Source organism: Pleurodeles waltl, chromosome 1_2 (genome assembly GCF_031143425.1).
Source record: "Pleurodeles waltl isolate 20211129_DDA chromosome 1_2, aPleWal1.hap1.20221129, whole genome shotgun sequence".
Classification (NCBI taxonomy): domain Eukaryota; kingdom Metazoa; phylum Chordata; class Amphibia; order Caudata; family Salamandridae; genus Pleurodeles; species Pleurodeles waltl.
In genome coordinates, this window is record NC_090437.1 from 297257646 (window position 1) to 297280978 (window position 23333).

General features: G+C 41.8%; 1 protein-coding gene across 1 annotated transcript in view; it reads left to right on the top strand.

Annotated features, from left to right (window-relative positions):
- The window catches only part of LOC138254106 (broad substrate specificity ATP-binding cassette transporter ABCG2-like), a 319412-nt gene that overhangs the window by 199544 nt on the left and 96535 nt on the right, over nt 1–23333 (top strand). Inside the window, exons 8-10 of the mRNA XM_069205808.1 lie at nt 777–934; nt 1119–1270; nt 14038–14120. Coding sequence (XP_069061909.1) covers nt 777–934; nt 1119–1270; nt 14038–14120 — 393 coding nt within the window. The remainder of the gene's footprint in view (nt 1–776; nt 935–1118; nt 1271–14037; nt 14121–23333) is intronic.

Below are 23333 nucleotides of genomic sequence, written 5' to 3' on the forward strand. Positions count from 1 at the left end.
TGAGGCTGAAGACATTGGGCCTGATATAGAGTTTGACAGAGGGGGTTACTCCATCACGGTTGTGACGGACATCCCATTCCCCATATTACTATACAATTATAGCCAATGGAGATTGTAATATGGTGGGTGGGGTATCCATCATGTTTGTGTGGGAGTAACCCATCTGCCTAACTCTAAATCACGCCCATTGTCATAAGTCTAGGAAATCCACTAAATAAGGACATGCTTTGGGCCCCAGGAGCAGGTAGCTAGTCACTCCTCACATTGTGAGCTCCTGCACCCGGCTTAGTAGTAGAGCATTACATTACCAGTCGAATCACTTTGCTAGAGTCTGTGTCGGCTGACCACATTTTGCCGTATTGAGTAGTGGTTGATGTAATTAGGTATGTTCTCTTTTAGCACTTACTGGACATTCTTTTACTTTGTAATATTATGCTGATTGTTGAGTTCTGAGTCTCTAACCCCACACCACCTTCCTAAGTAAGAGTTGGATACCTCACATTACTATCAGTTATCAGTTTCCATAGTAGGTAAAGCCATGGGTCACATAGACAAATGAACTCAACTCCCACTATTGAGACACAGTGATTCCAGTGTGCCCTGGTATCACTGAACTGGTTCTGGAAGACTTTCATATTTTTTTAACCTTCTTTGGCACAAGTATTGCTACTTCACAATATAGTTGAAAATTTCACAAGTTTGGGAAAATACTTATTGGACACAAAGTGAGTACCAGAGTTAATACAGATATGTCATGTAGTCTTTTTTTTCATTAGGTGGGCACCCCTTTCCTTAGAGGCGTGTCTGGCGGAGAGCGAAAAAGATGCAACATAGGCATGGAGATCATTAGTGATCCATCCATCTTGTTCTTGGATGAACCCACCACGGGGTTGGATGCGAGCACTGCCGGCGCTGTTCTCTTGATGCTGAAAAGGTAACTGGAATCTGAATAGATGATGCCAGGCCTTTAAAGGAAAAGAGTTGAATTTAGGGATGTACATATAAGTAATGGAATAGAATATAAATAGGAAATTCGATGTTGCAAAGAATGTAGAATTCAAAGAAACTTATTTTTAGGTGGATAAGTCATCACTCTCTTGTCTGCTTTTTACTTCTAGGATGGCTCGGCAAGGGAAGAACATCATTTTCTCCATCCATCAACCTCGGTATTCCATTTTCAGGCTGTTTGACAGCCTGACACTACTGGCTGCAGGAAGAATGCTCTACCATGGTCCAGCTGAGAACACCTTGAAATACTTCACATCCCTTGGTTGGTACTGAAGAGACTTTAAAAGAAGGATTATGCTTATTTGTGGTGGTTTGAGGGCCAGCACAAGGTCATAAATGTTCTATGCTCTTTCCATTTTCTGTGCCTACCTCTGATGTGTACATTCAATCCTACTGGAAATAAAGGAAAGGTTAAGGTAAATTAGATTGCAACATTCTCACTCACTTTCTAGAACATATTACATATTCACAAAACAGTAGCTTTGCACTCCCTGGACACTTTTTCAAAAGTCAGCGAAAACTGAGCCAGACAAAGGGTAAATGGAAGAAGCATTCTGGTAGACAACACGAATGTCACCAAGAGAAACACAATATGCCATCACCCTCAATCAAAGTATTGCATTATTAAGCATTCTGAACTAAAACTAGATATACCGCAGTGGAATGGTATCCTTGAGGCAAATCCTCCTCTGCTGTGTAATTTGGTGGTATTAGATGCACTTGTGATTGATAATTTGCTTAGATCCTATTTAGACACTTTAGTACCTATTACTATTAAGAGGCACCTCAGATCCCTAACCCTGGCTCCATGATACAGTGAATCTCTACATAAAGAGAAAAAAGTATGTAAACAGCTAGAGAGAGCATGGCATAAAACATATAATAATGGAGACAAGGTAAACTATAAGAATGCCTTAAAGTCTTACAGTATAATTTGTCATGAGGCTAAAGCCACATCCTTCACAAATAAAATCACTATAACTCAAAACTGCCCCAATAGTCTTTTTCAGGTAATGAGAGCTCTGTCGGGCCCTAGAAAGATTGTACCAATCACTCCTCTTTCTCAAATGCAGTGTGAGGAAATTGCTGATTTTTCTTTATTAAAGAGGTGGATGATATCAAGGCTTCCTTTCCAACACAGCTGAGGCCCTAAAGGAGATACTATTTTGGTGAGGTTTCAGCCCTTGGATGTACAATCTTTTAAGACCATCCTTTCATCTATTAAATCAAGCTCCCCATTGGATCCCTGCCCCCAGATATCATGGGGAAACTCTCCCATGAATGTATGGAGCAGATTGGACAACTATTAAATCAGTCATTGGCAGAGGGAGTAGTTCCTAAAATCTGGAAAACTGCTTTGGTCACCATGTTATTGAAAAAAACTAATGCATGGTCTAATTATAGGCTTATTTCTTTCCTACCCACCTTGGCTAAAGTGTTAGAAATACATGTGAACTTGCAACTCACAAATCACATAGAACTGAATGATTTACTTCGCCAATCACAATCTGGGTTCCAAGCAGGATATAGCACCGAATCAGCACTTCTTGGAGTCATGGAGTATTTGAGGCATCAATTGGATGAAGATGGAGCAGCTGCACTGCTTTTGTTAGATCTCAGTGCAGCATTCGATACTGTCAACCATAATACACTCCTACGAAGCCTAGAGGAAATGGGAATATAGGACACCACGTTAAACTGGATTAAATCTTTCTTGGATCTTTCAGGTGCACACTAACCAATACAGGTCAAAATCACACTCTCTAGCTTCAGGTGTGCCCCAGGGCTCCATTCTGAGTCCTCTGCTTTCCAACTTATATGTGAGATCTTTGGCAGATATTGTGGAAAAATGTGGCCTTAACACTTTTTTCATACGCGGATGATACACAAGTTGTTGCACCTCTGTCATGTAAGGATAACCAGAGTATTGTGGCTTTGCCCTCTTGCCTCACCCAAGTTTCAGCATAAATGGGTGCGAACTCCCTAAAGTTAAACAGAGACAAGACGGAGGTACCTACACACTGGGGCACACATTTGTGGCCTGCTTCTGTCGGCAATACCCCTATCCATTCCTGTCGTAAAGAATTTGGGAGTTTGGCTGGATCATGAACTTACTATGAATCAGTAGATTACTAAAGTAGCAGCCACTTGTTTTGGCATACTGAAATGGCTCAAGAAGATTCTCTAGTGCCTTCCTACCTTGGCTCGGAGAACCATAGTTCAAGCCTTAGTTACCTACAGGCTGGACTATGGTATTATCCTTTACTTGGATGTGGCAAAATGACTACTTAAACACCTCCAAATTGTGCAAAATGCTACGGCACGCATCCTGCTTCTCCGCCCTAATTTTCTGGCTAGTTTGTTAAGGTCTCTCCACTGGCTACCCATTGAGCAGCGGGTGCAATTTAAGGTATTTAGCTATATGCACAAATGCCTATATAACACCAGGCCTATTTACTTAAGATCCTTGGTCTCTTAATATTCCCTGAAATGCCCACTGAGGTCCAGCCATCTGAAGCTGGTTGTAGTTCCTAGAAATAGGAAATCTCACCAAGGAGCTGTGCTTTTTTCTATGTGGGGCCAAAACTTTGGAATGACTTACTTGCAACATTGAGAGAATGTGATTCTCTCCTTGCATTCTGGAATCTTTTAAAAACTTGGTTGTTACAATCATCTGATCTCTAAATTATTGCCCCTTCTTGAGGGTATTCTGGAGTGTCTCAATCCATAACTCTGCTAGTGCAGGGGAACCTTTTTGGTAGCCATGCGCTTTACAAATTATGTATAATAATAATTATTATTATTCTAAATCGATATATGAAATAATTTATAGAGCTAGGATTAATATTAACTAAAAGAGATATCACACAAATTTGGAGAGCAACAAGGTTCCCCAATGTGGCAAGATGGAAAACTGGGCCAGAATGATGTACAATTTTAGAAAAACAGATTTATGAACTCTGATGATGTCATAGAAAGCACAAGTGTATTTAGGGATTATGGACAGAAGAATGCAAATGTTCAAGTATTGAGACTACCTCAAACTAATCATACATCATGTACCATGACACTAATAAAAATGTAATCTTCCAGACCTTATATTGCTGGACAAAGTATGAAATTCTTTGTAATTACTAATGTTGTTCTGTTAATGTTTAATAAAATGGTTTATAAAAAAGGGTGTAAAGTCAAAGTTGCCAGGACCTGAAATTGAAACCTCAAACATTTCATACGAGGGCCTTTTAGTGGTAGAAGGCATGCCTTTGGGGCTTCAATAGTCATTAGGAGCCAGACAAGATCAGATTGTCTCAGACAAACCCTCAAGGCAATGGAACAATAAATTAGATCAGTGCATGGGTACTCACAAACATTTTCCCAGGTGCCAAAAAGTATGGTCTATGGCATGACTGTGGGCTGCATTGGTGCCAACAGAGTGTCGGGGTGGTGTAAGATGGGCGTAAGGGAAGCAAAACATGTACATTGTGTGAACAGTGAGTCGAGGAGGTATATTGTGGGTCAATTAATATCCTTGCTGTGCCTCTGTCCCCTTAATTGCCATTATGTGATAAAGGTGGGTGAGCAACAGCAGGGTCAGGCCAATCTTGAGTCAGATGCCTGTATCAGGCTCAGTTTGAGGTCATCTTGGATCCACGTGGTCACAACGAATCGCGCTCTCATGTGGCTTCTGTCTGCCAAACACCCTCTAACCTCATGTGAATAAACTGAAGACTAAACATTAAGGGCCTCATTTATGTGTTTTTGCCAAAGGGCAGCGCAACAAGTCACTTTGCTGCGCTGCCCTGCGGCAAAAGGAAAGGGCAGGAATGCTTTGTATGAATGAAATACAACACGTTCCTGTACACAAATCGGTGCCTAGCACCAACGCAGGAACCCTTACACCAATGTAGGAACCGTTGCACCATGGTGCAAGGGTGTCTGTGTTGTTGGCACACTTGTTTCTGTGCAGGAAGGCACACCTTCCTGCACAAAAACAAACAATGGAGGCGTTTTCCTCTTTCTATGTGTGCTGCAGAATGCATTATCGGGTAGGGAGAGGCATGAATGTTCCTATTTCGTGTACGAAACTATCTCTTCTAATAAATGCCCCTCAGTGCAGTAATATAATTTGATGTACTAAAGTGAAACGGTTCTGCATGTTACTGTATTTTTTATTTTGAAGAAAGTTTAACACATTTTTCTATTTTCATTGCTCATTGTCTTTAAAAATGAACTTTTCCTAAAGATAAATTTGGAGGGCACCTTCTTTGCTTCTTTTCCTTTAAATAAGGTGTTTGTAAATGCTTGCCTATTAAACAGCTTTCCTAATGTTAGTGCTCCTTCCAGAAAACAGCAGGCCAGTGCTGCTATACACAAGGGGCCACATTTAAAAGTCAGGCTTATGTTAGCGGCTATGAGTATTCCTGGGTCAGTTCATGAAGCAAACTCTGATGAATGTATGCAATGCTGCAAACAAGGGTCAGCGGTGAGCTGGGGGATACAGAAGGGTTCCAGTATTTATAAAACAAACAAAAACAGGCATTTGCAATGCAATTGGTCTCGCATTTGCTCCCGTTAGAGATATTGGTGTTGTAAATAACTAACTGGACGTTTTTTGCCACATAAATTGAAAATTAAAAGTAAATCTTTAGTTCACATAAGTGAGCTGATTCAAAGAGCCATGACTGTCATGAGCATGAGCGTGAAAGAGAGACACAAAAGGATAAAGAAGTTCACTCGCAGTCAAACGTATCAGCAATCGTGCAATTATCCATGTAACAGGGTCAGTCTGCAAGGCGGTAACAAAACCGCCCCAGGAGGGACAAACGTTTAGCAATTAGCAATGATAACAAAGGATTTTTGAAAGTCAAAAAAACCACGAACCAGTGAAAGTGATGGGCGTGCGGTGGGTGTGGTTAAAAGCCCACAGTACTTACAAAAGGTCAAAGCTTTGCGCGCTCGACCTAAAAAAATGACACTAGGCACTTAAAACTCTACACCAGCTAATGGGAGAATACAAAATACTGAGCCCAGTATGTAAGGCTTTTCGAAACAGTGGCCCAGCAGATATTGAGAAGCTAACCTTACTGAACATTACAACTAGGAATCTTCTACCAGCCAACACAAACCACCTGTCAATAATACAAGTGACAAGATATGGGACTAACACCGAAGATTATAGAGCCCCATCAGGGCTCTCAAACCACCCACTAAAGTACAATTGCGCTCTTCAAGAAATGTCTGAATCGTTAACAGTGGCAACAACTGAGCAGCAACCCTGTGGACCAAGGACATGGCAAGCCCTGGAGCAGTTGATTGCAACATTAAATGAAGTTTGTCTCCACTCACTTAAAAGGATGCCTCTCCATTAATCTAAACTTCACTAAACTTCATACTCTGAATCTATACATTAACTATACCCATCGCCCCCCCCCCAGCCTATTCAAAACCATTTATGTATCCCTCAGTAACATACACCGCTGCCGTTCATGCATGGCACTGTGACCCCACGACAACACTCTGAAACTGTAGAAAACAACTTGAACGATTTGGCTACCTGCCAATTTATAATAAGCTGGTGTTGTGACCACGGCCACTTTCAATACACAAACAATTTACCATATAGCATAGACTACTAGCGGTTGCGTGAACACAGGAACCTATGGGGAAGGGAAAATACGCTGTGCCACGAAGATTCAGTGAGTTGTGATGTTTGCCCCGCTCCACACGAGTCAATTCAAAGGTTGGTTCCATGACTTATTTTCTTAGGACATATCCAGACCTAAGTTCATGATATCATGCAGACAGAAGCAGGGGGAAGTGTCAAGCGCTTCTTTGTTATAGCAAGGCCTCCTCAATTAGTGCACAGTAGTCCCCTAAGCCACGTACAAACACAGAAAGCGCACTTCAAAAGCCTACCAACTCTGCTGTGTCTACACGTAACAGCTATTAAATTAGACGTGCATCGCCGCATTGATATGTGGACAGATCCACCCGGCTGCGCCATCGCTTTCGATCATCGCCTTGGATGCAGCTCCAAGGCCACGGATAAAGCCAATAGGACCCCGCCGCCCCCTCCCCCAATACCATGGTGCTCCCAGCGACTAAGTGAGAGACTCTTAAAAGATACCAACCCATGCCACCTTGTCTAATAGAAAATAAGAAACAGTGTCATAATAAGATAAGAGGAGTCGAGTTGGCAGGGAACGCAGCTGGTGGCGTGTGTCAGTTGAAAGGGAAAGTTTGTATCCATTTCTTTTCAGTCATGCTGTTTTAAGCCTCGTGAAACTCCATTAAAAGCAAATTAGCAGAGGAACAGGTCGACAAAGGAGAACGGATGGGTCAGAGGATTATGTGGCATGGCATACCTCATAATGCATATACATTAAACCGGGCAGGAACATAAGGGCTTACTAGAGCTCACTGACTGAACAGCAGAAGCACACAGACTTCAGCTTCTGCCAGAATTACTGCGGAAATACCTCTTTTACCCAATGAATACCATGAAAGCAGCCCTGGCGCTGCTGCATTACATTCTGTCAGAGGGGAATGGAGCCAGTTATCACCATATGCTCGCCTTGTCCTTGTTTAATTTGAAAGAGTTGACATAGGCGAGCCGATTAAAAGCGGCATGAGCGCAAAGGGGAAACACAAAAGGAAAAAATGTATCATGTTTGCTCGAGTTAGAGCTACTAGCATTGTAAACTCCTAACCGGACTTTTCTTGCCACATAAACTGAAAATGAAAAGTAAAACAGTTTCACATAAGCGAACTGATGGCAGCCATGTGCGTGAAGCAGACACACAAAGGGAAACAGAAGTTCGCTCGCAGTGAAACGTATCGGCAAAAGTGCAATTATCCATGTAGCCGGCAAAAGTGCAATTATTCATGTAAAAAGGGTAGATGTCATGCAAAGCGCTTGACTCCTGCCCAGTGAGATTTTGCCTACAAAATAAAGAGAAAAAGTAGTCCAGAAACCATACGGAAAAATGGAGCCTCGTATGTTTTCAGTAGTTGCCCGGTGCGCTCGAGTCGGGCTAAGTACCGGAAAAGGCATGACATATGCATGCCTTTCACTAATGAAATCAAGTGAATTTTAAAAAGCAAGCACACGAACCAACCAAACTGATGGGTGTGGTTAAAAGCCCACAGAGAGATTACACCAGGGACAGAGCGCTTTGTGCTTGACCCTAAAAACGAGGACTGGTTAGGTAAAGAAAGAGATGAGCTTGCCGTGGGAGAGCAACACAGAGAGTGGCGTTGTGTGGCAGAGTGCATGACTGGACAGGGATGCAAAGGCAGGAGAGCTAGAAAAACAAGCATTTGCAATGCAATGGGTCTCACATTTGCTTGAGTTAGAGCTATTGTCATTGTATATTCATAAATGGACTTTCCTTGAAACATAAATTGGTCAACCCTGCCTCATAATTTGGCCTTTCCCTGCCACATAATTCCAGTGGCCCTGCATATAACTAAAGCACTTCGATTTACCTTATTCCTCTCTCTGCAGCCAAAAATGAAAATGATGCCATTTAACATCCTAATTTAAACCTGCCATGCTAATTCCATTCTATAGTGCAAAGATATAAGGAGATGTGCAAGCTGTCAGCACAGGAAAAGGTGGCCCATGTTCACAGCAGATGATGCTGCTATCGATCATACAAATAAATGTATTTATGTATGTTATGAAGAACAACTTCGGTCCCACACATGAAAGATCAGCAAGCCATTGCCGCTACCTTGTTAGACCTTAGTGCTAAACATGATTAATTAGCAAGGGTGACATCTGTCTAAGGTGCAGCCATGGCACACTCTCAAACTATATGGAACGGAATGCTGAAGAAATTAAATTTGCATAATGCATTAAAAACAAAAAGAGGAAAAAAAACTATTGGACAAACTAAAAGCTTTAAGGATACTTTCCAGTTTACCAAATACAACTGTTGTACTACTAAATCAATTGTGATCGGATGGGGAAATAATCTTATCACCAACCTAAGCATAGGCACAAACGGCGAACTTTCACACCAATTATATGGTTTGGTAGTCTGAATTAGTGTAATGCGCTTTTGTGAAAAGGGTCAATTTTTCGAGGAGACATTTGTGGGACAAAGCCTTTTGTGATTTATAAACTGATTATTCTATTGAATAACATAAAATAAAAACAAACAATAGAAAGGGAAAGAAACCTAAGCACAAATCAAAGTCGATCACTATACTGACATTTGATCTACCCAGCACAAGGACCTTTGCCATAATTACGTCAATAGGAGCTATAAAACGTGGCTTGAGAAACCCCAAACCATCCACTAATGAGAACCAACTAAAAAGTATGGGATATCTTGCTACAAAAAAACAAAAAAAACACTTGCAAACCATTTCAGAATTAACAATTTTTTAAAATTAATCTGCAATGATTAAAAATAAAACTGATATTTCTGCACACCCAAGGGCTGGTGTGTCTATTATTGACATAGTCTAACTGAGGAGCAACATCAATTGTCACCCAGTGAGCCAAAAATGGTCTGCATTTCTTTTATTAAGCCTCTTGATAAAGCGTGTTCCCAAACGAACATAGTTTAATATACAAAAATAAATACTCAAACCTCGATTTTAGTTTTAATTTTGTGGAACATTTCAGCAAACTTTGCAGTAGAAACAAATACGTGCAAATTTAACTGGGAAAGGTGTGTTCTTAACCAGATGGGTCTACTGCAACTTAAGCAAGCCTCCTTGAGGCATGCTTGTTTTAATCAAATATGCATATCTAGCCTAAAGCACCTAGGTGCCAAACGAGTGTACTCTCAAGATTTGTTGTGTTAGAAATGGGTCTTTCTTTGGCTGTCAGGTTACCCCCTGTCCAAGCAAGGACCATCACTCTAGTCAGGACAAAGGAGAACCACCCCTGGTTAAACCCCACTCACCACCTTGGTAGCTTGGCACGAGCAGGCAGGCTTAACTCAGAAGTAATGTGTAAAGTATTTGTACCGACACACACAGTAATACAGTGAAAACACTACAAAATGGGCACCACACCTGTTTAGAAAAAGAGGCAACATTTTTCTAAATCAAACAAGACTGAAATGACAAAAAGCCAAAATACACAAGTTAAAATATGAATTTTCGGAAGAATAAGAGTCTCACTCCATAGAAAACAATGGAAACAATGATTTTTCACAAAGTTCCTGGTTAGCGTAAAAAATAAAGCTGCACACGCGAGAGTGCATTGGAAAAGGCACCTATGCGGAGATTCCTTCCTCTTAAAGGAGGTCGTGTGTCATTTCTTCTCTGGTCGGGTCGGCGATGCGTTGTTTTTTTCCCTTGCAAGAGAGTGATGCGTTGAATTCTGGACGGAGCACCTCGGATTCCGCGCAGTCAGGGTGACGCCCAGGAACGATGCGTGGAAAATCCTGTTGCACGGTGTTAGAAAATCTCACTGTGTGGGGTTTTGTGTTGTCCTCAGCAGCCGCAAGCGGGTGTTGCGCATTGTTTCTCCAGCCCGATGCATCGATCCCCCAGTTACGATGCAGGTGGAGTGTCGATTTTAGCTGCGAAACCCGCGGCACCTCGTTTATCAGCCACATTGCAGATGGTGCGTTGAAAGTTTCCCTGCACTGCGTTCTGTGCGTGGATTTTCAGCTCTTGTTCTGCCAACTTCACCTTTCAAGGGCCCAGGGACTGGATAGAGCACCACTTGGCAGGGCAGGAATCTCAGCAGAGAGTCCAGGTGCTGGTAGAGGAAGTCTTTGATGGCCTTGAGACTTCAAAACAGGAGGCAAGCTCAGTTCAAGCACTTGAAGATTCTTCACAAGCCGAATATACCACAAAGTCCAGTCTTTGTCCCCTTTCACAGGCAGAAGCAGCAACTGCAGGCTAGCCCAACAAAGCACAGTCACAGGCAGAGGCAGCACTTCTTCTCAGTTCTTCACCTCTTCTCCTCTGCAGAGGTTCCTCTTGGTTCCAGAAGTGATCTTGAAGAAATCTAAAATCTGGGGTTTTGGGTCCCATACTTCTACTCCTTTCTGCCTTTGAAGTAGGCCTACTTCAAAGGAAAGTCTCTGTTGTTCACAAGGTCCTGCCTTGCCCAGGCTAGGCCCCAGACACACACCAAGGGGGTTGGAGACTACATTGTGAGAGGGCAGGCACAGCCCATTCAGGTGTAAGTGACCACTCCTCCCTCCACTGTAGCACAGATGGCTCATCAGGACATGCAGGCTACACCCCAGCTCCCTTTGTCTCACTGTGTAGAGGGGATTCATACCCAGTGCAACTGTCAAACTAACCCAGACAGGCAATCCACAAACAGGCAGAGTCACAGAATGGTTTAAGCAAGAAAATGCCTACTTTTTAAAAGTGGCATTTTCAAACTAACAATCTAAAACCAACTTCACTATAATATGTATTTTTACATTGTGAGTTCAGAGACCACAAACCCCATATTTCTACCTGCTCTCAAAGGGAATCTGCACTTTAAAGTTATTTAAAGGCAGCCCCCATGTTAACCTATATGAGAGACAGGCCTTGCAACAGTGAAAACCGAATTTATCAGTATTTTACTGTTAGGACATGTAAAACACATCAGTATATGTCCCACCTTTAATATACACTACACCCTGCCCATAGGGCTACCTAGGGCCTACCTTAGGGGTGCCTTACATGTATAAAAAGGGACGGTTTAGGCCTGGTAAGTGTGTACACTTGACAAGTCGAATTGGCAGTTTAAAACTGCACACACAGACACTGCAGTGGCAGGTCTGAGCCATGTTTACAGGGTTACTCATGTGGGTGGCACAACCAGTGCTGCAGGCCCACTAGTAGCATTTGATTTATAGGCCCAGGGCACCTCTAGTGCACTTTACTAGGGACTTACTAGCAAATCAAATATGCCAATCATGGATAAACCAAGCAACAATACAATTTACACAGAGAGCATATGCACTTTAGCATTGGTTAGCAGTGGTAAAGTGCCCAGAGTCCTAAAGGAAACAAAAACAGGGCAGAACAAATAGGAGGAAGGAGGCAAAAAGTTTAGGGATGACTCTGCAAAAAGGGCCATTTCCAACAAGTTGACTCCAAACATTTTAATTCAGCATTTTCAACGCTCATACACATATGGCAGCTTCTTTGAAAAGTGCGCTTTGGAAACCCAAAATAATCATCCATTTAAAGGTCAAAAGTAGCCTACAGAGTGTCAAAAGTAGCCTACAGAGAGGCAGAGCATGTGCGGGCATTTGAAATGCTCTTTGTGGTACAGGAAGCATTTCCTCCCAGACTGAACAAAGAAATCCAATGAGGAATTTGAGGTTGGCTCATTTGGCCTCAGTATAGATCCTGCAGCAATAATGAAAAAGCATCCACAGAAACTAAATAGAGTGCTGCAAATGTCTATGGCCTCTGTCAGCAATGGTGTTTTTTACATTCATACACAGTACAGCTTTGAAAAGTGCAACATATGGAAAGACAATCTTCCAACTTAACGACAACAGTGCATGCCCATGTTCCAGTTTGCACAGTAATTCTACTTCAGAACGTTTTCTGTCTTGAGCCTTATGCATTTTGGATGGCCCAATTATTGTGCAGCATTAACGCGCTGTGGGCCCACGTGTTGGGCATAAGGGGGTACATTCTACCACTGGGCTTTTAATCGTGATAGAATTAGAACACTGAAAAACTGGCAAAGGTACAGAAATGTCATATTGGAATGCTAAACTGAAGTATACAATGAAACACAGGCACACAACAGCAACCAACCATGAGTGTACCACCCTAGTGCCACGGCTTGTTCAAGGGCTATTGTAGCTTTCATTTCCTGACCACAACACACTTCATTTGCAACAGCGGGCCTTGCGGGTGTGACTGAGATGGTCCCATTTCTTCAGCCATCCAGTGGGGGTGTTTAAGGCTGCATTCTCAAGCGCAACAAAATGAACTACTGAATATAAAAGAAGTGCGATTCGTAACGCCAAGAAGCAGACAAAAACAATGTGATGTACCTGGTAGTCATGCAAAACAATCAAATACCGCCGATCAAGTTTGCGCTTTCTGAAACTTCTAAGCACCATGGCCGTCATAAGCATGAGCGCGAAGGAGACAAAAGAAAAAAGGAGTTTGCTTGCAGTCAAACTTCTTGGCAACCGTGCAATTATCCATGTAGCAGGGTCGGTCCCCAAGGCGATAACAAACCAGCCTCAAGGCGGGACAAACATAAGGCATTTACCAACAACATCAAGGGATTTTTGAAAGGCAAGCCCACAAGCGAATGATTGCGATGGGCGTGGTTAAAGCCCCAAGATAGATAACAACACGTCAGAAAGCAGCGCTTGCGCGCTGCTACGCTTCAATTATACATGGACTCTCATGGAGTGCAAAATGCAGAAAAAGACAGTAGCAGAGTTACATGGCAAGCAAACAACAAAGCTGCACTGTCTGCAGGGCTCACCACCCCAGCCACAAGGCAAAACATAAGAAAACATGCAATGTCAAATTCAATAGGTCTCTCCTATCAGAGCTATTGGCTTTGGGATTGCTAAATATCGCTATGACATGGCCAGTGCTAATGTGTTTTTTTGTTTTTTTTAAACAAAGGACATTAGAGCTGGCCATGTCATAGGACTTTTTGATTCAAAAGAAGGAGGATTCTTGTGTATCTACCTGTGAATGGCAACACTCATTGAATTGTGTATTTAGTGGGGAGCTGACTAATGGCTGTAAGAGTGTGAATAAAATGGCCCTGTGTCATTGGCTGGAACTGAAAGGGTTTACATGGTTTTGCTGTTGTATCGTACATCACTTTTGATTTTATTATTTATTTTTTCAAATTACAACAATATTTCTGATGTGGGAGAGATCATTCAAAAGGACGGTAACATGAATTTAGGAACACAAAATCACAGACAAAACACATTTCTTCTTTTCTGCAACAATTTCCAAATTGCAAATCGCATTGAATACACGAGTCAGTGTTGCTTTATGTACCATCAAAATGTACTGCTCCCACCTGCTTTCAAAGCGCCATATGTTATTTCTTTACAGGGTACGTGTGCGAGCCACACAACAATCCTGCTGATTTTTTTCTGGATGTCATCAATGGAGACTCCACCGCTGTGACAGAAAATGTGGATCCAGGTAAGGAAGCTGCATAGCCATAATAAAATCAAATTGTGTCAGAATCGTCTATGGATAGCTTTGATATAAGCACCTTTCATCAGAAATATATGTCTGCCGAGAAAATGTGGGAGCTAAAGTTTACTTTCAAAGAACTCTAGTTACAACAATACTATGCTATATGGTTGAATAGCTTTACACATAAGGACTTTTATTGGGGGGCTCATGTGAAGACCTGTTTTTCAGAATAAAGTGATTGTTGTGTCTTTTTTGCTTCATGATTATCTTAATAAGCATGTAACAGTCATTACCTTGTTGTCTAAAGGCCTGATTTAGAGTGTGGCAGATGAGATATAGGATATAATGTGATTACAATACAGCAAACAAAATATCCTTTCCACCAAACTCCAAATCACGCCTTAAAACTGCGCACTGGCACATCTGTCCCTTCAATAGAGTTTGCTTCCATGGTCTCCCAAGTCCGTGTTACAGTAGTACAGAGAACGTTTAGATAGCTCACCTAAGTCCACATGGGCTCTGTAAGGAAAGATTTACTTATGCACTTCACACAAGTGGCCCCCGTGGTTTGTCACACAGCTCCCTCGCCTCCTAAGCGACTCCAGTACTACCACACTCAGAGTGACCTAGAGCAGTTTTCCTTGGGCTGCAGGAAACACGAGTATTGGCAGCTTTGTTTCAGAGTGCTGCATAGCACGTTGGATGCCAAACTTTCTCCTTCAAGGTAAAATAAATCCTATGAATTAAATTCTCATCTATGTCCAGAAGTCAGCCTCATAATTCATCCTTTCCAATATGGTGATCGGCCCACTGGAGGTGTATCAGATTATCCAAATCCATTTTGTAGCAGCTTCCTCTTATGATGTAATTTCCTGTTTCAAGCATACACATGACAATCCTTGGAAAGCCAAGCTAAGTCACAAAGCATTTGTTATAGATTTTTTGTCATGCGTGTTAGAAATTGGGTTACTGGTAGATTGAAGCGTGAGCCCTGGTCAAGCAGCAACAGTGATCCTAGTCAGAGTAAGGCACAAGCAAACCCCAAAATAATCTGTGCTCAAAACCCTACTAGCCTGGCACAGGGCAGTCAGGCTTAGCTTAGAGGCAATGTGTAAAGTATTTGTACAAAACATCAAACAGGAAAACAGTGACAAAATCATGCAAAAAGATCCCACATTAGGTTAGAAAAATAGAGCAACATTTAATAAATAAAACAAGACCAAAATGACAAACATTCAATAAGTAGAAACAGAGATATGATTTTTTTAAAGAATAAACTGCAATATAGAACCTACAAGTATAAAGTGCAAACAACGGCTATCTGGTTGCACTGGACTGGGTCAAATTAAAAAGTTCAGCCGACCCCCTATAGAGCACATGTCAAATAGAGTCCCAGATAAGTCCCACTGAAGGTTTACCTTCTCAAGTTTTGTGTCAAGAGTCCTGTTTGCATGAAGAAGGTTGCTGGGAGAATGGAAAGCATTTCTGGCGATGGTCGACATGACGCAAGAAGCAGGCCCAGCATCTGTGATGGGTGAGCTGGAGCCTCGTGTTGGCAATCCAAGTCATTTGCATGCCGTATGAAGAGACAGACTTGTGATGGATTGCACTGATTTTCTGTACAAGCAGCATGGTTCCAGTGCGAACAGTCCCGAAGAACCCAAAACCTTGAATTACAGAGCTTGAGAGCCACACCAAGGGCCCAGGAGCTGGAGGCTCCTCTTGGGGGTCAAGAACTTGTTAAAGGTGGCTTCAGGAAATGTGCTGAGCCTGTTATGTCCCCGAGGCTCAAATCAGGAGGCGAGAAGACAAGCCCTTTGTGCCACTCTGGGGTCCTGGGTTCAAGATGAACATGGAGTTCCAGTTCTCCCCCCTCAGGCAAGAGGTAAGCAGGCGCCAGATCAGCACAGCAAGGCAGCAGCCCCTTCAGAGTAGCATTCCACACAGCAGCAGTCCTTCATCTAGGCTGAGTATCCACAGGACCAGAAGTGTACGAAGTGTACTGAAGTGTTGGTGTTTGAGGTCCATCTTTTATACACTGGTGCCCGGTTCTGGAAGGTGAGAGAAGCTTCTAGACAGTGCCTTTGAAGTGGAAGGATTCCTTGCCTTCTCTGCCTGCATCCAAGCTGGCTGACGGTATACTGCAGGGTTGTTGAGGCCATTGTGTGGAGACAGGACACAGCCTAGTCAGGTGTAAGTGAGGCTGGGCCCAGCTCTTCCCTCCCATCCTTCCAGTGATGGCCCATTAAGTCACACCGAAGCTCCCATTGTGTGTGGCTGTCTAGGAGGAATACACAAAGCCCAACTGTCAACTACACCGAGTCATGTGACCACAGACAAGCTGCAGTCACCAAATGGCTAAGGCAAGAAAATGCCACTTTCTAATAGTGGCATTTTCAGAATTGTAATTTAAAATCAGATTTCACCACGTTAGGATTTTAAATTGTGATTGACACCAACATTGCAGGAGTTATCTCTTCCCATTTTTAAATTACACTTATAAAATATAATAAGGCAACTCCAGTATTATCCTATGGGAGAGAGAGGTCTTGTAGTAGTGAAAAACAAATTTAATTTTTTTCACTACCGGGACATGTAAGACTTAAATATACATGCCCCACTTTTAAATACATTTCATCCTGCCCTCCAGGCTGTACAGGGCCTACCCTAGGGGTGACTAGTATGTTTTAAAAAGGAAGGTTTGAGCCTCATACTTTTTCCTTCCAAATTGAAATGGCAATTTTTTTATTGAATGCAGACAAGCAAAAGAAAAACAATAACAATACATAGTGATACTTTAATTAACAGCCCCTAAATAATAATTATTGCTTCACAAAATCCAGATAGGGTGTGCATGATAAATAATCAAATAAACAACCTAACAAAAAAATCCCCAGTATGACATCATATAATTTGACAGACTTCCCCAAATACGGTAGAATTTCAGGGTGGACCCTGTGAACCTAGCGATATGAAGTTCTAGTTCTTATGCTTCCATCACTTCTTTCCACCACCCCTCAAATTTTGGCAGAAGTGGAGATTTAAAATTCCTTGTCAGCTGCTTCATCAGCACAACTTGGGCAAACATATGAGCTATTATGCCATTTGCACAGTTTATAAGGGCCAATGTAAAAATTAAACATTGTACAATAGATCTGGCCTCTTAATCCTGTAGGAGAGGCACTTTTACAATCATGCTTAAGAATATTAGAAAGCTCTTGAACCAAGACCCCCTCTTTTAAGCTAGAAGACCATTTATCAGACCAATTGCTCAAGCTGTTACGAGAGTGCTGAATGAGGCAACCATATTTCTCTGAAATACTGAATGGCTGCTGGCCAAAAATAAAGTGTGTCATCTCAGATTGAACCAGCGGGACATCAATATTATTGTTCTTCCACAATAAGGCAGATCGAATTTGCAGGTATTTAAAAAACGCTAAGATGAATTGTAAATTCTGCCTGCAAATCTATAAAAGATTTAACCCCACATCATCAAACAAATCACATAGCCACTTAATCCCCAACCGTGACCAAGTGCCGAAATAGGGAGAAGTAAAGCACCCCGGTAGATCCAGATTGTCCAACAGGGGCATACATAAGAATGTTCTGTATTTTCTGTTTTCCTCTGTTTCAACCAATTTTGGAAATATGGAAGGTGAACAGGGCTTTATAAGGCCTTGGTAGTAGGACACTATCACATATATAAATATATACATATAGGTGTAGATGATTGGATGTATAAGTATATTGTTGTATCAATTTTTAATAGGTGTCTCTATCTTCCCATGTCGCGATGAGGCCAGTAATTTGGATAGCTGAAACACGTCAACATAAATTTTGAGGAGTCTTGATTGTAATAAATGAATAGTACACATTAAAAGGGATTGAACTGCAACAAGTAATTTCAGAGGCAGAATATTTTTCAAAGTGCAGTTCCAAACACCTCACTACCATGTGGACTGTGCTTTATGAAAGTGCTTTACAGCCACTTTGTGCATATATAGCGCAGGAAGATTGGAATACGGTGGTGATTCTGCCACATTGTTTTTCTGGACTTTTTTCTCAATAGTATTTTGTCGATTTATATGTATGTTTTTATATGTTGAGGTATACTTTGTATTGTATTATATTCCTTATATGTTGATGTATAGTTTGTATTATACTTTATATGTGCAATCATTTATAGATTGAGGGGTATGGTTGTGTGAGATAACAATAAATTAATGAAAGATTTCTAGATAAAAGTATTGATTAGTTTCCAGTGATTAATTTAGGTTTTCAATGATGTGATAATTTACATATATCTTTGCCTATTGTATGCCATTTCATATGAAGTGTGGTTTATAGTCCAGGCTCTGTGGGGTTACAAGGGCTTTTCCTGGTATGGTGAGGTCAACAGAGGCATATAGGCATGCAAATGTGGAATTTCCAAAATCCTCCTCCTGTTAAGCCAGGTTCTTTGAAGAGTTATCTCGGTTTTCACTCTGACTTCTTTGAAGAATTTACCGCCCTTAAATTGAGTGCTTCTACTGTGAGAATGTTTTGTATCTAAAATAATAGAAAGCCAGTTATCTGGATACGATTTGTAAAACATTCAGTCCTGGTTAGCCATACTGGACTAATTATAAAAACACCAGTCAGGGAGTGCCTCCTGCCTTCCATCATTGGGAGCCTTAGCATTTTTTATGATTTCCGCTCTTTCTTTTTTTGCCCTATGAATCTTGTGATTATAGAGTCCAGCATTTTAAAATAGCTACAGGGAACATAAACGGAAAGTGAATGAAAAAGGTACATAATCTTGGGGAGGATATTCATTTTGATTATATTAACTCATCCAATAAAAGAAATGGGTGTATGTAGGTGCATCCCCTTGTCAAGTAGTAATCTCAGCAACCTCAGTTGTGCTTTGCAGTTATATTCATAACACAACTTTATTGTGGGGGCCAAATAATGCCCAAATACCTTGCACGTGTTGCCACCCTTGGATCAGAGCTCCTCACATCCCCCACAAGAATCAATTGTGTTTTAAGTGCATTTATTTTATAACCTGAAACTTTACCAAATGTAGAACAGCCTGTTCGACACTCTTAATTGTTGGCTCAGAGCAATGAGAAAATATTAAAACATCATCTGCGTGCACTGCCAGCGGGGAAGGGATTAACACGTATGGATTGCTGGGAACGTTTCTGCTTAAGAGCCTAATAGATGACTCCATATAAAGTGCATAAAGAGCAGGTGAGAGTGGGCAGCCTTGTTGAGTACCACGCGTAATAGAAATAAAGGGTGTTAGTGCCTGTTGTATGCAGATCTGAGCTTTGAGAGCCTTATAAATGGCTTTAATTTGGCCAAAGTTGGGGCTGAAATTAAACTGAGCGAGCGTTCCCATAGAAATATTAATGATCCACGATCGAAAGCCTTCTTGGCATTCAGTAGAATGATAATAAGTGGTTCCTGGAGAGTTTCAGAGCAATCTTTTGAAGACATGATTACGTTTGTATGGGCAATTGTGTCTTTCTCTGGGATGAAGCCATGCTGTTCAGGTGATACAAGCTTTAAAATAACCAAATATACTGGATTAGCCAAGAGCTTAGTAAATATTTTAGGATCAGCATTGAAAAGTAAGATTGGTCACTAAGAGCTACATTCCATTGGATCTGTGTCCCTTTTCAGAAATATTATGATAATGGCTTCATTCCAGGAAGTAGGGACTCTGCCTGTACCCCAAACATAATAATTCTAGAAGAAGTGGGGTAATTGTGAGAATCATATATATCTCTGATGGGATGAAATCTGGCCCTGGCTCTTTTCCTGTAGGCAGGCTAGTAATGACTGAGTGTTTATTGCAGATTCTACCTGTGGCATCTTTAATTTGTGTGAGATCAGTTCTAGGTGTGTCAACCTGTCCAAGACAAGCCAATAGCCAGATTTCTACCCTATCTCATAATTATGTGACTGCCCTAGATCGAGATGCAATGCGTGTCATATCAAATTGAGTAAAACTCTTCAATTGATTCCTAGTAGATCGCTCCTCCTCATTATCCGCCCCTGAGATCTGGGCAGCAAATTATTGAGAGATGCCCCTAAGATAGACTTTGAATGTATCCCATACCACAAAGGATTGAGCCGAGCCAAGATTAGTAACAGGGAACTCCTTTGTGCAAATGCGGAAGTGTTGAGCATAATTTGTACGATCTAGCATATATTTAGGAAAATATGAAGGAGGCACATGAATGTTAGCAAGACAATGACCTTCCCATTTGAGTGAAATAGCCGAATGATCTGAGTAAAGTAGATGCAGAATCTCAGATTTACAAATTGGAGCAATCAAGCTGCTACCCAGACAAAAGTCTATATGAGATTACTGTCTATGGATTCTAGAAAAAAGCCTATAATTCTGGCCTGCAGGGTTCTGCTCCCGCCAGATATCATGCAAACTTAAATATTGCATCACATCTGTTATGCTATCTCTAGTGCCATTTATACGGGTGGTGCTGGCAGTGTTAGTGGTATCTAGCACCAGATTCAGGGTGCAGTTAAAATCCCCAAGTATAATCATAGATAAATTGATGTCACTAAGTTCTAGCACCATATTAACAAAAAAATCCCAGATTGGGATTGTTCGGAGCGTAAGTGCTTACCAGCACAAAGAGGCTCCTATTAAGCTGATCAGCAATTTCTCCCCTTATCCACCTTCCTTTGTGATCTACTTTTGATCTTATAGCCCTGAGTGATTTGTTAAGATCCGTAATGGACACCCCCCCCGACCTGAACAGAATGTAGCTCTAACCACATCATACATTCTTGATGTATTATACCCCCGACAACACTGAGATATGAAGTGCATATTAGCCTCTTTTTTAGAGAGATGCGTCTCTTGAAAAGTCAGAACATCTGGCCTCATAGAGCAGCCCTATGAAAAAATCCTTGCTTTCTTCCCCCTCCCTTTTAACCCATTTATATTCCATGATATGATGTTAACCATTTCCCCTTATTAACAATTTCTACCTCCTGAACAACACACATGCCAGGTAGCATGCATACACATAATCTAAAGTACCTAAAATCCAAGAAACTATCTTACTATCATAGTGACATGTCAGCACTCTCTTTTCCCTTTTTCCCTCTTCCATTCCTTCCCACCCTCCCTAACCCTCAAGACCTCACTCCCCCCAACCTCTCTCCTAGGTGACCGACAAGCCACTAGCTCAGCAAGGCTAAGGAGCAGAAACCACCCATACCTGTCTGATGTCACCTAGGGCAGGGTTCTGCAAAGTCGGTCCTGCAGAGCCGGGTCCATGCCAGATTTTTAGTATATCCTCATTTAGAAAAAAGATGTTTCAGAAATCTACAGTTTTCTAAATGTGGATATGCTAAAAATCTGGCATGGACCCAGCTCTCCAGGACCGACTTTGCAGAACTCTGACCTAGGACATCCAGACAATATTAGAGTGCCACCTCCCACCGCCAAAGTTTTAACTCACCCCATCACACAGTGAGGTCCACCACCACCTATTACGACACATTTCACACCAGATATGGATATGAATCTGAGAGCTCCGCATACCACCATTTCAGTGAGAAATACCCTTGGAGTCCAAAAAGTGTTTCGCTTGCTCCGGTTTTGAAAATATTAGGAGGGAGCCTTTCCAGTTGATTTCCAGAGATGATCCACATACAAATGAAACTGAAATAGATGTTGCTTTAAACTTAGGTATAAGGGACTGTCTTTCCAGCATCCTCGTTGCTTTCTCCCAGGCCAAATCCTAAAAAATTGAGAATGAGTAATCATCTATAACAGTGAACCTTCTCCACTGCCTGGCAATTGAAAAAATTGCTTCCTTAATCTTGTAATCCTGAAAGAAAACAATGATAGTACAAGGCCTCTTTCCAGGCTTTGGTGGCCCAGACGGAATCCTGTGTGCACGCCCAATGGAGAGCGTATTATCTACACCTGAGCGATTGCTCATGCTATTCAAAAGTACATATGTTTGAAGAAAATGAGCAGTCCTTTTGATCATTGCAGCATCAGATTGAGCAGTATCTTTAGAAGATTCTGTGCCCTTTGACACTCCAACTGTGTGCAAATTGGATCTGCAGGATTGGTTCTCCAAATCCTCACATCTGCATTTAAGAAGTTGCATTTGATCTCTAATCACTGCCTGCTTGCCCTTCATCCGAGTTGTCTGTGTTTCTGTAGTTTAATGTCAGTTGCTTTATGTGTATCCATGAAATCACTGAGTTGCTGCTCAATAGAAGATACTTGAAGTTCCAAGTTCTCAAATGTATCAGCTTGAGCGGCCTGTTTTTTTTTTTAACAGATCGGATTTCTTTAAGAATTGTTTTAAGTAGGGACTTAGTAGACAAAGAAGCTGGGTAGCAGGTGGAGATTGCCTCCGAATCCTCTGTCTCAGAAACAGTGGGCATGGGTGGGAAATCAGGTTGAACAGGCATGTCACAGTCCTGTTTGCTGCCGTCGTTATATGGTCTCATCTTCTGAAGCCCTGGTTCAGATCTTAGTTCAGGAAATCTTGTTTGTAAGGCGTATGAGGTATAGCTTTGTGACACAGTTTTGTGGGCCTCATCTTTAGAGAGAGCATTAAATGTTCTCTGTGCAAAAGAATTAGAACTCGAGTTAATGCCTCCTTCTGGAGCCTGGCTCAAATTATTCAGGAGGCTTCGTCTAGGCAGCAGAAGCTTAGCCTGACCCCTGCTGCCGAAATTCTGCAATGCACATGGAGCTTCGCCGTCTAGTGAATTCCAATTTCCGTCAGTGATGACTAATTTCCCAACCCTTCCAACAGATACGCCTGAAGACTGCTCCATCTGAGAACACCCTGAGGGGAACATAGAGGGTGTTGACACAATTGCCACCTCATTGCTCACATTAACAATTTCAGACTTGCTTATAGTTGCCTCAGTTGCACTGTTGAAAGAGCCCAAATGAGCTTTGTTAAATTGGTATTGTGGGGGAGGCTGAGACCATGATGACACCACATTCTCACAAACAATGATGCTCTTGGATTTAGATTCAATATTAGTGCAAACCTTTCCCAAAGATCCTGGGCTATCTAAGTCAGAAAGAGTATATGTCATATCTGGAGGTGCAGGCTGAGTACCACTTGTTGGGCTTACTAAAATATTGTCCTGCGGCTTCTTGTTCATCATCATTTATACTGTCCATAAGAATTGTAGCACGGTTGCTGTCA